Source organism: Pleurodeles waltl, chromosome 2_1 (assembly GCF_031143425.1).
Source record: "Pleurodeles waltl isolate 20211129_DDA chromosome 2_1, aPleWal1.hap1.20221129, whole genome shotgun sequence".
In the NCBI taxonomy this organism is placed as follows: Eukaryota; Metazoa; Chordata; class Amphibia; order Caudata; family Salamandridae; genus Pleurodeles; species Pleurodeles waltl.
The window spans coordinates 890,967,455-890,981,529 of NC_090438.1; the positions used below are offsets into that span (position 1 = coordinate 890,967,455).

The window sequence follows — 14,075 nt, forward strand, 5'->3', positions numbered from 1 at the left end:
CCAAATAGATAAAGACGCGAGCTAGTGTCATGCGGCACGTGGTAAAGCATGGTCTACTTTGGGATGACTTGTACATTGGATTTCAGACGCGACTACAGCGAGACCCAGATATTTATCATCATCCGTAAGTATTTTCAGTAGATGATGTGTTCTTTCAAGTTTCCTATATCATTTTGTTACATAAGTGTATAATTTTTTTTAGAATGTAGCGTTCCCAGTACAATTTTAGAGTTTCACACATGTAGAAATTCTTATCCAGTAGACCTAGTAAAATCATAACAAAGTGAGGTTTTAACGCTTTTGAACCAATTTAAGATGGTGTGTGACTACGATGCACATACCTGTAAAAACAGAAGACATGACATGTACAAAACAATTTGGACGTGGCAAACTCTGCAATTTGCAAGATCATGGTGTTTTCTACTTCAGAAGAGAACTGTGCAAAGCCCATGGAAAAGTCTTTCTGAAATCGCAAAAGGGGTTTTACAAGTCATTAAGGGCCTGATTTAAGAGGCCCTAGCGCCATCTTAGTGCCGCCATGGCATCATTTTTTTTAATCTAAGACGGCGCTAAAGTGGCTTTTTACACACTCCATACTTACAAAGTGGGGCACTTTTTAAACCTGTGCGCCACATTATGCCTGCGCCAGACATAATGTATGCAAGGGGAGCGTTACCTCGTTAGGGGGACTGGAAAAATGGCGCGAGTAAATCTGAGATATTTCCTTGCACCATTTTTTGGGGCACTTTTAACGCCTGCTCAGACCAGGCGTTAAAAGGGGGCATGCAGTTGAATACAATGGGCCCCTATGTACTCTGCAGGAGTAGTGCCAAAATTTTGGCGCTACACCAGCAGAGTACATCAATAGCGTCAGGAATTCTGATGCTATTACCCCGTACCCTGCGCCATGGTGCGCTGTATTTTAAATATGGCGCACACATGGTGGCGGTAAGGGGACTCTAAGGGGTGCAAGGAAAGTGGCTCTACACTGGGTTCAGTGCCACTTTTCTTAAATCAGCCCCTAAGTATTGCAAGTAGGAGAGCATGTGAAAACTCTGACCTATTTAGGAGTATTAACATAATGGGCTGGTATCTAATTTGCAAAGAGAAAGCTGTCCCTTGAATCATCATGGGCAGCTTCAGTGGCAATGTGTAACCTAACAGAAAACATTTTCAAAGCACCACCTGTCCTTTAATGGACACTGGTTGTTTTAAAACATTTTTTTTTCCAGTTTGGCGAATCAAATGAAAGGAGGGTGGTCTGCTGATCCTTGCAGGTCACCTTCCCTCCATTTGTAGCTATTCACAGGGGAAACAAATGGTAACCTGTCTAATTAATTATCTTTAGGGAGGTTGTTTTGTGACTGCCTGGCCCCCAAATCTGCCTATCCGTTCATAGGTTGCATCATAAAGTGCACATCCATTTACCTACCAATCCTTGGGTAAATTTTAAATTTTGTTTAGCCATTGGTTTTTAAGCAATGGGCCTATAGATCAGTCGTCAGGCTTGGACTAACTCCAGATGGCAGCATCAATGGTAAACAGGAGTTCATATCTCCTTGTTCTTTAGGCAAAACGGGGCAGAGAGCCATCCTGAGGTCTACAATAGTATTTTGCTGAATATTAAATTGTGTTTTGAGGATTGGTGCCTCTGTCACTTTCCCCCACTCTCTGAGGTTAATTGTACCAGACATTAGGAGGCTGCAAGATAGAGCAAGAGAGAGAAGAAGGGAGGAGGAGGAATTTAGAGAGAAAGGGATCAGGGAGAACCGGAGAGACAGAAGGAAAAAAAGAGAGAAGAATAGATGTATGTTTGTATGGAAAGAAGAGGTTCCATAAGGGCATGAAGGGAGTGGGGGGGGGGGGGTGCCTTGAGTATGCCTTGGTTCCCCAATCAGGTGCTGTTCCCTTAACGGCTTTTGTGAAAAGTTTGGAAAGGATGGTGTGTGCTATAGAAATTATAGCCATGAAGACCATGAAGAGCAGCCTTTTTGTTCAACAACCAGACCTACCAAAGCACAGAGGTCCCATTCTGAATATGGGGGTCTGTTTTGTGGGCTAGTCATGTGCTGCATGAATCAGTTGGTTGCTCACTCTGATGGGGCCAAATGTCCTTTGTGGAACAAGCACAAGTTATCAGTACATGCCACAGCACACACAAAACATACCTTGTTATATGAAATGGGTCCCAACAAAGGTCTCTGATCAATTTTTGCATTGAAAAAGAAGACCAGAATTTAACAAAAGAAGGCTGCTGTTTGGGATGATGGTGGTAACATGTGGACTAGAGCTGATCCAGTGGCAGCTGGTGATCTTTGAAAGTGATTGGGCGTAATACTTGCCAGGCGTTCACCCCATTTATTTATTTATTTTTACAAAATTTGCCTTGAGACTTCCCCATATGTTACTACCTTTATTGTACCAATGACAGCATTTAGTCATGGATACCCTTTTATGGCAAGAATTACATGCAATATTCCAGTACCATAATGTTCCCATTCCATTGATACTGCCCTATACTATGGGTGGCCATATGTCAAAAGTTACCTCCAGAATTTCAGAGTCAGCATTTTTTGACGGTTTGCTTTCCCCAACTGTTAGACTTGGTATGCTTGCCGAGGTGTCCCCTAACTTTTTGCTTCTGCTTCCCAGGTTGTTGCTGTGTGCTATACTCTGTTTTTGCTGTTTCTGTTTTCTGGTCACTTTACGACTGCTGACCAGTGCTAAAGTGGAAGTGCTCCCCGTGTAAAATGTATGTGTAACTGGCTTTCAATGATTGGCACATTTGATTTACTAGTAAGTCCCTCATAAAGTGCACTAGAGGTGCCCAGGGCCTGTAAATCAAATGCTACTAGTGGGTCTGCAGCACTAGTTGTGCCACCCATGAGTAGCCCTGCAAACATGGCTCAGACCTGCCACTGCAGTGTCTATGTGTGCAGTTTTAAACTGCCAATTCAACCTGACAAGTGTATTCTGTTGCCATGCCCAAACCATCCCTTTTTATACATGTAAGGCACCCCTAAGGTGGGCCCTAGGTAGCCCCAGGGGCAGGGTGCAATGTATGTTAAAGGTGGGACTTGTACTGATGTGTTTTATATATCCTAACAGTGAAATACTGCCAAATTCGTTTTTCACTGTTGCAAGGCCTATCTCTTTCATGGGTTAACATAGGGGTGCCTTTAAATACCGTTTACGTGTAGTTTCCCTTTGGGAGCAGATGGAAATTTGGACTTTGGTGTCTCTGAACTCACAATTTAAACATATATCTTTTGGTAAAGTTGTTTTTTAAATAGTTAGTTTGAAAATGCCACTTTTAGAAAGTAGGCATTTTCTTGCTTTAACCATTCTGTGACTCTGCCTGTTTGTGGATTCCCTGCCTGGGTCAGACTGATAGTTGGGCTTTTTGTGAATCTCCTCTAGGGAGTTACATAAAGGGAGCTGGGGTGTAGCCTGCTAATCCTGATGAGCCATCTGGGCAAGAGTGGAGGGAGGAGTGGTCACTTACACCTAAATGGGCTGTGTCTGCCCTCCCACAATGCAGACTACAACCCCCTGGTGTGTGCCTGGGGCCTGGCCTGAGCAAAGCAGGATCCTGTAAACAACAGAGACTTTCCTTTGAAGTTTGCCTACTTCAAAGGCAGAAAGGGGTATAAGTAGTGGATCCAAAACCCCAGACTTAAGATTTCTTCAAGATCACTTCTGGATTCAAGAGGAATCTCTGCCAAGGAGAAGAGCTGAAGAACTGAAGAGAAGTGCTGCCCCTGCCTGTGAATGTGCTTTGTTGGGCTATCCTGAAGTTGGTGCTTCTGCCTGTGAAAGGGGACAAAGGATGGACTTTGTTGTGCATTCCTGCTTGAGAAGAATCTCCAAGGGCTTGGATGAGCTTGCCTCCTGTTTTGAAGTCTCAGGGCCATCAAAGACTTCTACTGCAAGAACTTGGACTCTCTGCTGAGACTCCTGCCCTGCCAAGTGGTGCCCCATCCAGTCCCTGGGCCCTTGAAAGGTGAAGTTGGCAGAACAAGGACTGTTGACGCATGTGTTTTAACAAGAAATATTAAGGCAAAATCTTGCATATATTGTGTGATGAAGCTGCATAGAAAATGTGTTTAACATAGAAAAATAATGCATGCATTTGAAATGTGCCCACGGGGAGTGGTTACCAGTGTATACGAAGACTAATGCAAAGGCTTATTAATGTTGAAATGTTATGCAATATGTTTTAATTTTGTAGTAGTATATCATAATTGAGGTTACATGCTAAGAGTTTGCTTCATTTAATAAAGGCTTTAACTTTGCAAGGATTTTGGCCGAGCAGCCTGGCTTCATATTTGAATTGTATTTTCTAACGCGTTTAACATGCTGCTTTCTTGAAGGACAGGAAGCTGTACTTTTCCAGAAGTTATGTGTTTGTAACCATAGTAGAATTTTTCTTGTGTGAACCGGCTTACTTGAAGGCGATGTTCTTGCTAAATGCAACAGTGTAATTAGTAACAGGTGCAAGGTTAACTCTCCTAGGAGAAGACAATGGAGACACTGACTGGAGTGCAACCTGCAACATTTTGTTACCTGACATTCCAACCGTTGAAGACATCAATAAATGGACCAATCCATGACATGGGAAACTGTGAATTGCCGAAGGTTCTAGTAAGGTGTTTGCAAATTATTGGTTAGAGATACGAATGCACCAAAATTCATCCAATAGGGAATTTGGGAATAGTTTGACCGTTTTGACTTAAACGCACTGCACAAGGAGAAATCAGCCACTTTCAGACACTTCTAGCCATCTAGCCACTTCCAGACCTTTAGGTCACTCTTCTAGTCACTAAGCCTTTTTTCCGGACACTCCTAGCCACTTTCTCTCTACTATTATTTAGAAGCCATTTTAGACATTCTGTCAGCCCAAATCATCCTCTGCCACTATCTGCTATTATTCTGAAGACATCCTGATATTATTCTTCCCCTCCATCTGAGGGAAGAAAAGCCATCCTCTAGCTATGTTATCTTACGCGTCTTGAAAGAGACTCTGCTTAATCTAATTGCCAAAGACTTTGCCCCGTTCTAACTTTGCCTGATGCTGATGAACTGGTGTCCTGAGGACGAAAACTGACGCTACTTGCTGATCTGTTGGATTGGTAACTATCCAATGCTGATTGTACTTGTCTGTTTGCCTTTCCTTTCTAGGTACCAACTGCTATTTTGATAGAGGCACTAGTTTAGATGTTTTCTAAATTTGTGTTCACTAAATGTTTTGCATGAAGTCCAACATGCTAATGCTAATTTGAGGTTAGTTAAGGTGTTCAATAGTATCTGATGCAAATAGACAAACTACTGAGATCTTGCTTTGTTGATTCATGTACTAATGAGACTCTGCTAAGCTGATTCATATTAATGATGTGCATAAGATTCTGAATGTGCCTACTTCACGCATTGATTACGTTGTGTTCTGATTTGCCAAACAATAGTGTTTCTGACGTGTTTCCTTGCTATTGAGATTATCCAACGTGATGTTAGAATTGTTAAAATAGGGAAATTAATGTTCTAACTACTAATTAAATTGGTGTGGTTATTCATGACTGGAAGGTCATGGTGTGTTCGATTATTAACTGCTATTGATTGTTTATTGATCGATTACTACTAAATGTTTATTGATCCATTGATTGGTGATGTTTAAGAAAGCATTTCGTACTGGGAAGTCTCCAAACGCGGTCCAAAGGTTCATTGACCTAATTGCGTCTCCTTGTAAGTTTACTTATTAAGGCTCTGACGCGCTAACAGGACTGAAATCCACGCACAGAACACCGTGTGGGGACATTTTCAATGCACCACCTGCAATGCGGCTGAAAAACGATGCATCACCCGCTTTGCGGCAAGAATTGTCACTCCGCCTACATCGTGGCAGGGAGATCGATGCATCCGAGCAGGAGAAACGATGCAACACCCTCTCGTGGCAGCTGATAACGATGCAAACCCCCACGCAGCGTTGTTTTTCTAACACCCTACAACCGGATTGCTCTCACAACCTCGCTGGGCGTCAAAGTCATTGACAACCTGTGTGGATCTGAGGTTCTACTGTCCAGCAATCGATGCACTGCTATCTTGCGAGGGAAAAACATTACGCATTGCCTATCCGACCTGAGAAGAAACTACGCACAGCCTTACTTGTGAGTAAGGAATCGATGCACCACTGATTTCTCCGAGGCACGCTCGCCCGTGCAGCTTTATTTTTTAAGCAAACAAGGTATTTTTTTGTAAAATCAACTTTTCCATTGTTTTCTATATAATGAGACTCTTAATCTTTTGAAAATTCATATCTTGACTTGTGTATGTTGGATTTTTATCATTTTTGTCTTGTTTGATTTAAATAAATATTACCCATTTCTTAAAACTAGTTTATATGTCCATTTTGTAGCGTTTTTGCTGTATTACTGTGTGTGTTGGTACAAATACTTTACACATTGTCTCTGAGATAAGCCTGACTGCTTGTGCTAAGCTACCAAGTGAGTGATCAGGGGTTATTTTGAGTGTGTAACTTCATTGCCCTGACTAGAGTGAGGGTCCCTGCTTGGACAGAGTGCAAACTGACTGCCAACCAGAGACCCCATTTCTAACACCAATACAGACACTCAACCTCTTAATGCCATGGCTGCTGTCCCTAAGGCAATCAATTACCTCCAGTATGCCACACCAAGCTATTTTGCCTTAGGTGTCCCCTTATGTCAACTATTAATTCTAGTATTTCAGTGTATGCATTTTGCCTTGGGGGCTCTCAGTTGTGATAAGAGTTACCTCCAGTGTCCCAGCTGTAGCATCGTTTCACGGTTGACCAACCCACGCTAAGAATTTCCTTCAGGAAACAAGTACCAGCTTTTTTCCACAGGGTGCTCATGCTCAGAATTACTTGTAGTACATCAGGGCTTGCATTGTGCCATGTGTGCTCTTCCTTATGCCAAGAAATATCTCCAATATGCCAGCGACTGAGCGGCAACATGTTACCTTGGCTACAGCCACAAGCCCAAAACTCTATTGAGGCTGCATGGCCAGCGGCAGACTCAGAATCATAAAACACACAAACATACACATTCTCACTCACTCACACACACTCCCTCCCACATTCACCATGTTCCCTCTCACTCACTTTAACTTTATCTCAAACTCTTTCTCTTACTCATTCTCACTCATCCTCCCACCGACTGCTACTCTGTCACAAACATATTGATATTCACTAGTTCTCAATTGCACTTACAAATGCACTTGCACACACTTACTCTATCACATTCACTGACTCTGTGGCATTGTGTACCGTACCTGCTTCATCACAGATAGCTACAGCTCTGACTCTTTTCATGCTCTCTCACAATCCTAAACCACTCACTCCTAACACACTCAAACTTCTTCACTCACTTCCTCAAGTTCACATTCACACTTTCTCTTGCTCAATCATAGATTCTCACTTTCATTCTCACTGCCACTCTCAAACACACTCACCCACACACTCACACTCAATCTTATTCACTGTCAGTCACTCACAAACACCCTCACAAACACATATTAATGCATGCACAAAGAACTTTATTTTCTTACTTTTTTTCCCTTAGCTGCAACTCAGAGGCTCCATGGCAGCAGCAGAATAGGAAACTAATGACAGAGATTTGAACCAGCAAGCTATGATTCCCAATAAGGAGCCAGACAGAGCTGCAAGGTCAAGTTTGAAAAAGGAATGGCCCACCTCAATCCTTCCTCCAGATTCTTATTAGGACTGGAAGCACATCTCCATAAGCAGTCGGGATAGTGCTGGGGATCCTGCCCCTGCTGCACTATGTGACATCTCATTGACCTCAGGGATGCACTGATGTGCACCCTGACAGCCACACTTTAACAGATAGACTGTACAGCCTGAAGCATGCATAAAATGTCTGCAAAATAAAATTTATTTTGCCTGTATGAGAGGATCATAGTTGAACTATGCCCCTCAAATGTGCGATCCAGACATGCAGGTACAGAGTGCTGTGTTTTTAAACAACACTCTGTAGCTGGATCCTGTCTCAGGCCCCAACCTCCACCTGCCATCAGCTGCCTGGAGATGAGGCTGAGAGAGCTGACCTATGCTCTGGCAGTGTTCATGAGAACACAAGACTCGTGTTTTCATGAGCACTGCTCAGTTAAACTCTTAGCAGCACAGGCAAGGGGCAATAAGAAGGGCCTTCCAGAAGGCGTAGCTGTGCCCTAAAGCCCATGATAATGAGCTGGCACTGGACCCTGCACCAGCTTTTCTCATCAGGAAGCCACATCTGCTACCCCATCATTCATCATGAAATCATTCAGCTGCAGTTTTAGACATGCAAATATGTTTCAACTTTTTCACGTTTGTGAAAAGCTAATATTCAGCATTGGTAGGCATGGAGCAGAAGGTCAAATTTCTTTTACAAGTTACATAGAGTCAAGAAACAACTACAGTACTGCCAGTCATTCAGTACAAGTGAACTGCTGGCAGTCGGTAGATACCTGCGTTGGCAACTTCAGTGTTGCCATCACTCAGTACTACCCAGTTAGTCCAGGAGTATCTGGGAACAATGCAATGGGCTGGAAATGCAGACCACGCTTGCAGACCATTATCACCCTTGCCTGGCGCTATTTAACAGATTCCTAGATGACATACAAAACAGCTGTATGCTAAAAGCACTGCACATGCCTAGCCTTAGCTCAAGCCTGTTTTCCGCCGTGTGAGCAGTGAGTTGCCTTGGTTTGTTTTGGGGTAGGCCTTGGAGCAGTAGTGTTTCAGTTTGAGCAAGGCTGTAATCCCTCAATTGACAAGACCCTGAGAGGACTGCAAGATGGTACTGGTTTTAGGCACCTTACCCTGCTCTTCTGTGCAGTTCAGAAAATAAGAAAAGGCATGTGCAGTTAATTCGGACATGCAGGCTTAAAAGAAGCTTAGGCCACATGTACAAACCTTTTAGCCAGTTCATAGAATCGTCCCGTTTGTGAATGCAAAAAGGCATTTTGGGATGTAGGAAGCCCTATTTGCAATTATGTAACCTATTACCAAATCACAAATCGGGTTTGAGATTTGGTGTCAGAAAGGGGTGTATTTATGGCATTCCTTCCTAATACCGAATCGCAGTGGTATGTGTGAATGTTTTGAGACCGAAATGCATCGCAAAACATTCGTAATATACCACCAGTTTCAAATTGGTGATAAACCATTAGCAAATGTGAAGAGGTCCCACCATTAGTGAATGGTTGTCAAAGCATTTCTTAAGAGCAGGCAGTGGTGCCATGGACCACTGCCTACTCTTAACAAGAGAAAAGAAAATTTTTCATTTTTTTAAACACATCCTAATTTTCTTTAAGGAAACCGGGATGCATTTAAAAAAAAATATTACATTATTTGAAAGGAATCACAGCCATGGTGGTCTGTTGACCGTAGTAGTTCACCATCCCTGTGATTTTAGGGATTCCCAATGGGTCGCAAACCAAGACCTACCTGATTATTATTCATGAGGTAAGTATATTTGCGACTCACTGGAGTCACAAATGAAACTCAAAAGAGGTTCATACATTTGAAATAGTGATTTTCTAATTGTGATTCACAGGAAATCGCAATTATGAACTTGCTAGTTCAAAGTTTCGTAAATGTGGCCCATGGTCTGCATATCTAGCCCAGCATGATGGTCAGTACCCCCCCTTAAGCTCTCTCTAAGATGAGACTCATTGAGGTTAGCTGCAAACAGTAGATAGGTTAAACAAGTATTTTTTGTCACTTGGGGCCATATGTATGAACACATTTTCCCAAAGACACAAAATGGGTAAAACCCTTTGCTACATCTGGCCCTTGGTTATTAGGGCAGGAGTAGTGCTGTCCTAATCACTTCACTAGGGTATGCTTGAAAGATAGGGCCTTGGAGAATGCCCTTATTGCCTATGCCTTATAATTGCTCCGAAATTCTTGTCTCCCCACTCCAGTATTAACTTAGGTTTGTTTTATGTGGGGTCTAGAGCCAAAAGTATTAAAAGAAGTGGCTCCAAATTACCCACTATCTAGTAATTGTTTTCATGAATCAAATAATTTAGAATTGCAAAAGCTACAAATTCTCAAACAGTATGCAAAATGGAATATGCTATCATGTGCAGGTACGTTCACAAATTACATCGCCCTTAAGAATTACCAGCATCGTTTTCTCTGATGCAACAGTAAAATAGAAGTCTAAAGCATAATTATGTTTTTGCCTCCTAACATCATCGGCTGCACCTGCAGATTGCAGATTACAGAAAGGGTCTGCCATTCACAACCAGTTTAAAAAAAAAGATATGTAAATAGCATGTCAGAATATTTTGCGTGGCCCGGGTCAATGAACCAAAGCAGAGCCTGTCCTAGGATAAGGGCCTGTTTCAAAGTTGTAAAAAAATCTGCAGTGAAACACACAAAACATGACAGAGCCAGCATCTGGTGGCATTTATAGGTATTAGTCTTGTTAGCTGCATAGTCATTAACACCATCCCTCGTGCTGGCCACGTCAATTGGCCGACATCAGAGAAGGATTAAAAAAAAAGTAAAACGTCTCAGGAGACAGAACATGCCTGGTGCTGTCCATGACCATTGGCCGACACCAGAGAAGGGTTTTAGAAATTCTCCGGTGCTTTGCACAGAGGGATATTTTTAAAATTCAAATTGCCGCTAGTTTTCCTATGTGCTAGCTGAGCATGAGCCCAAAATCCACAGCTCGGCACTTTGCAAAAAACATGTCCTTTTTCATTGGAAAATGTGATGTCCACATACACATGGCGGTTTGGGGCATTTCCTGTTATGGACACTAAGCCGACCCACACAAGCGAGGTACCATTTTTATTAGGAGACTTAGAGGAACACAGAATCGAAGAACAAGTGTTATTGCGAAGCGTCTTTCTCCACATTTGTGCCTTCCACATGTAAGACAGAGTGTAAGAAAAAAGTAATTTTGAGAAATGCCCTGTAATTCTCATGGGTACCCCCGAATCCAGAAATATGCAAATGAACACTGCTTCTCAACTCCATTTATTGTGCCCTTTACAGAAATACATAGGTTTCCTTGAAACCTATTTTTCAATCATTAAATGTTACCAAATGAGTTGCTCTGTACCCGGTACACAATGAAAACCTATTGCAAGGTGAAGCTCATTTATTGGTTCTGGGTACCTTGGGTTCTTGATTAACCTACAACCCCTATATATCCCAGTAACCAGAAGGGTACAGCAGATGTAACAATATATTGCTTTAAAAAATCTGCATTGCTGGAAAAAGTTACAGAAGAAAAGGTAAACAAAAATGGCTGTTTTTTAAACTCAATTTCAATATTTTCTTTTTTATTCAACTGTTCATTTCTTTAGGAAAACCTTGAAGGATCTGAACAAATGACCTCTTGCTGAATTCATAATGTTGTCTCCTTTTAAGAGATGTCTGAAATCCACTATTGGTTTCACACCCATTTCTTTCACTAATTGGAAGGAGGCTGAAAACACACAAAAATAAAAAAAACGGGGTATGTCTCTGTCAAATGCCAAAACAGAGTTGAAAAATGTGTTTTTCTCATTCAAGTCTGCCTTTTCCTGAAAGCTGGGAAGATGGTGATTTTAGCACTACAAACCTCCTGTTGATCCCATTTGCAGGGAAAAAACAGATGCTTCCTTCTGCAGAATTTTTTTCCCATTTTTCCCCAAACCCCCAAATTTTCACTATATTTTGGCTAGTTTCTTATGTGGACAAAAAAGTATGGGGGCCGAAGTGTGAACTACCCTAAATAGCCAAAAAAGGGCTCAGCACTTGGGGGAATTAGGTAGGTTAAAAGTCACTAGGTGATGGGTGCACAGAACTGCAAGCCAAAGGCTAAGCTTGCTCCTGAGTCCCAATAAAAACTAACATGGATTTACCACACCCTCCCCTTTGTCGAAACAAGGAGGACTCAATAGCAAGGGTGCATGAGTCCAAACTAAAATGCTCTGAATTAAAAACATGTCTAAAAAACCTAATTAAAAACTAAGCTAAAAACATACAAAGAGATTTGACAAGCACAGAAGACCAACTATAACTCAAAATACTAAAGGCAATTTAGTGTTATATATTATACTTTTTTTAAAAACACAATGGTTGAATTCATTCAATAATAATCATGATCTTGAAGAATGTCTTTGAGGTAATCAGATGGGAGTGCATCCAGGAAGGACTCCACATCATCAGATGTCAAATTGATGACAGGATTGGCAGACGGATCCATGGAGCAGTAGTGCGCAGATGCCAAAGACGCAGGATCACTCGCGTAGGCAGCACCATCCACAGTGCCAGTTGTTGTAGGAGCCAAGTGGTTCACAAGCGGTGGCTTATAAGTGGCCTCGCAAATCAACCTGTCTTATGGGGCATGACTGTGTATGAACCCTCATCGGTAACATTAACAATTCCTGGTCCACAGGAGGCACTGGCTGAATAGCAAGACAAACCACTGGTAGATACTCGAAGAGGCACCAGGTGCAATGAAAGACAGGTTGCATGCACTACAGGACTGGGAAGAATGACAGTGACCAATCATGCTCCAATTCCTCCTGCACCAAAGCACCAAAGAACTGTACCATGCAATCGCAGCACAGCTGATCTGGTGGTAGTAGCTCCATCACTCCACTTAGCTGAGAAGGCACAACCACTGCATATTAACAACAGCAGTATCCCGCCAATCAGCACCAACCTCACCGGAAAGCCTTCAAACACACTTGAAAAGAGTGAATGGATAGCTGATGGAATGACTCCGAAGACAGTCTGGAAGATGTAATGAAAGATGTAAACGAATCCAGACCAAACAGCCATAAAAAGGTGGACAATCCCCGTAGTGCTCAAGGAGTTGAATCATTTGAAGACCAGCTCTCCAAAGTGATTGGGGAAGTTGGTATTTAACAGGGATTGTAACTCGGCTGATGATCTCACTATCTGGAGAGTATACGTCTCTCTGGCTGATGTCAATACCACTTGTTTCTGGAACAGTAGCGCCTTTAGTCTGCTCAGCTTGTCAAAATTGACATCAGTAGTATCAATGTGAGGCCACATTTCTGCAACTCTTATCTCTTTGTATGTGGGAGAATAAAATATGCCCAGAGTAAGTTACAATGAGAGACTGAAATTGCATAGGCAATTCCTGGTCTCAGTCCACAGCAGCTGTCATTGTTCACAACCACATATCTTCCATTCGAAAGTATATGAAATACCGGACAAATCAAAGGGACAGGAGTACCCTTCAGAAAACATGCCAAATTTATGACCTTTTCATTGCAAGAGCAGTGAAGGGACACCTTTACAGATCATTAAATGGCTAAGAGTAGTTTCACATTCGCTTTGCTGAGAAAGATCTCTGTTTCACCATTCAGACATCTGAATGAAAAGGACTACTCACACTCTTTGTGTATGTAGCTATCTCCTAGACGCTTGTATCTTCCTACAGCAAAATGTTTCAAACATTTCGTGAAATGAAAGGTGGAAACTGGCAGATTTATAACCCTATGTACCAGCCATACTGTTGATGGAGTCTCTGCTGCAGTGAAAGGCAGCTTCTCCAACTTATCTATGTTAAGCATGGTGTTACTCGTTTCCTTTTTAGCCATTATCTTTTGCTCCCTGGACAAATTAAATGCAGCAAACAATTCACTGCCGTTAATATATTTCCAAGGGACACAACCATTTTTCATATTTGTAATGTCAACCCAGTTGCATAATGGAACAGAGCTGATTTTGCCCATGTTGCAAAAGGGACATATCATTCTGTATGATATCAATCACAGATGACACTATATTATTAAGGGTGTATATTCTGTTGGACGAAGTATTCATGTCATTATCGACAACAGCTAAAGCCTTTTCCATATTTTCCTTATCTAGCTGTCTTAAACGTGCAGCCGTTTCCATTATATATGGCATAAAGAAATCATTTTGACATAGATTTCTTGGACCTAGCAAGAAATTTTGCAAGTCTATGTCCTCTGATAGGAGACTAAGAGGGTCATTCTGACCCTGGCGGCCGGTGGCCGCCAGGGCCACCGACCACGGGAGCACCGCCAACAGG

General features: G+C 42.2%; 1 protein-coding gene across 1 annotated transcript in view; it reads left to right on the forward strand.

Annotated features, from left to right (window-relative positions):
- The window catches only part of LOC138269580 (cytidine monophosphate-N-acetylneuraminic acid hydroxylase-like), a 680,173-nt gene that overhangs the window by 600,558 nt on the left and 65,540 nt on the right, over positions 1 to 14,075 (forward strand). Inside the window, exon 13 of the mRNA XM_069218806.1 lies at positions 9 to 124. Within this exon, the coding sequence (XP_069074907.1) occupies positions 9 to 124 (116 nt within the window). The remainder of the gene's footprint in view (positions 1 to 8; positions 125 to 14,075) is intronic.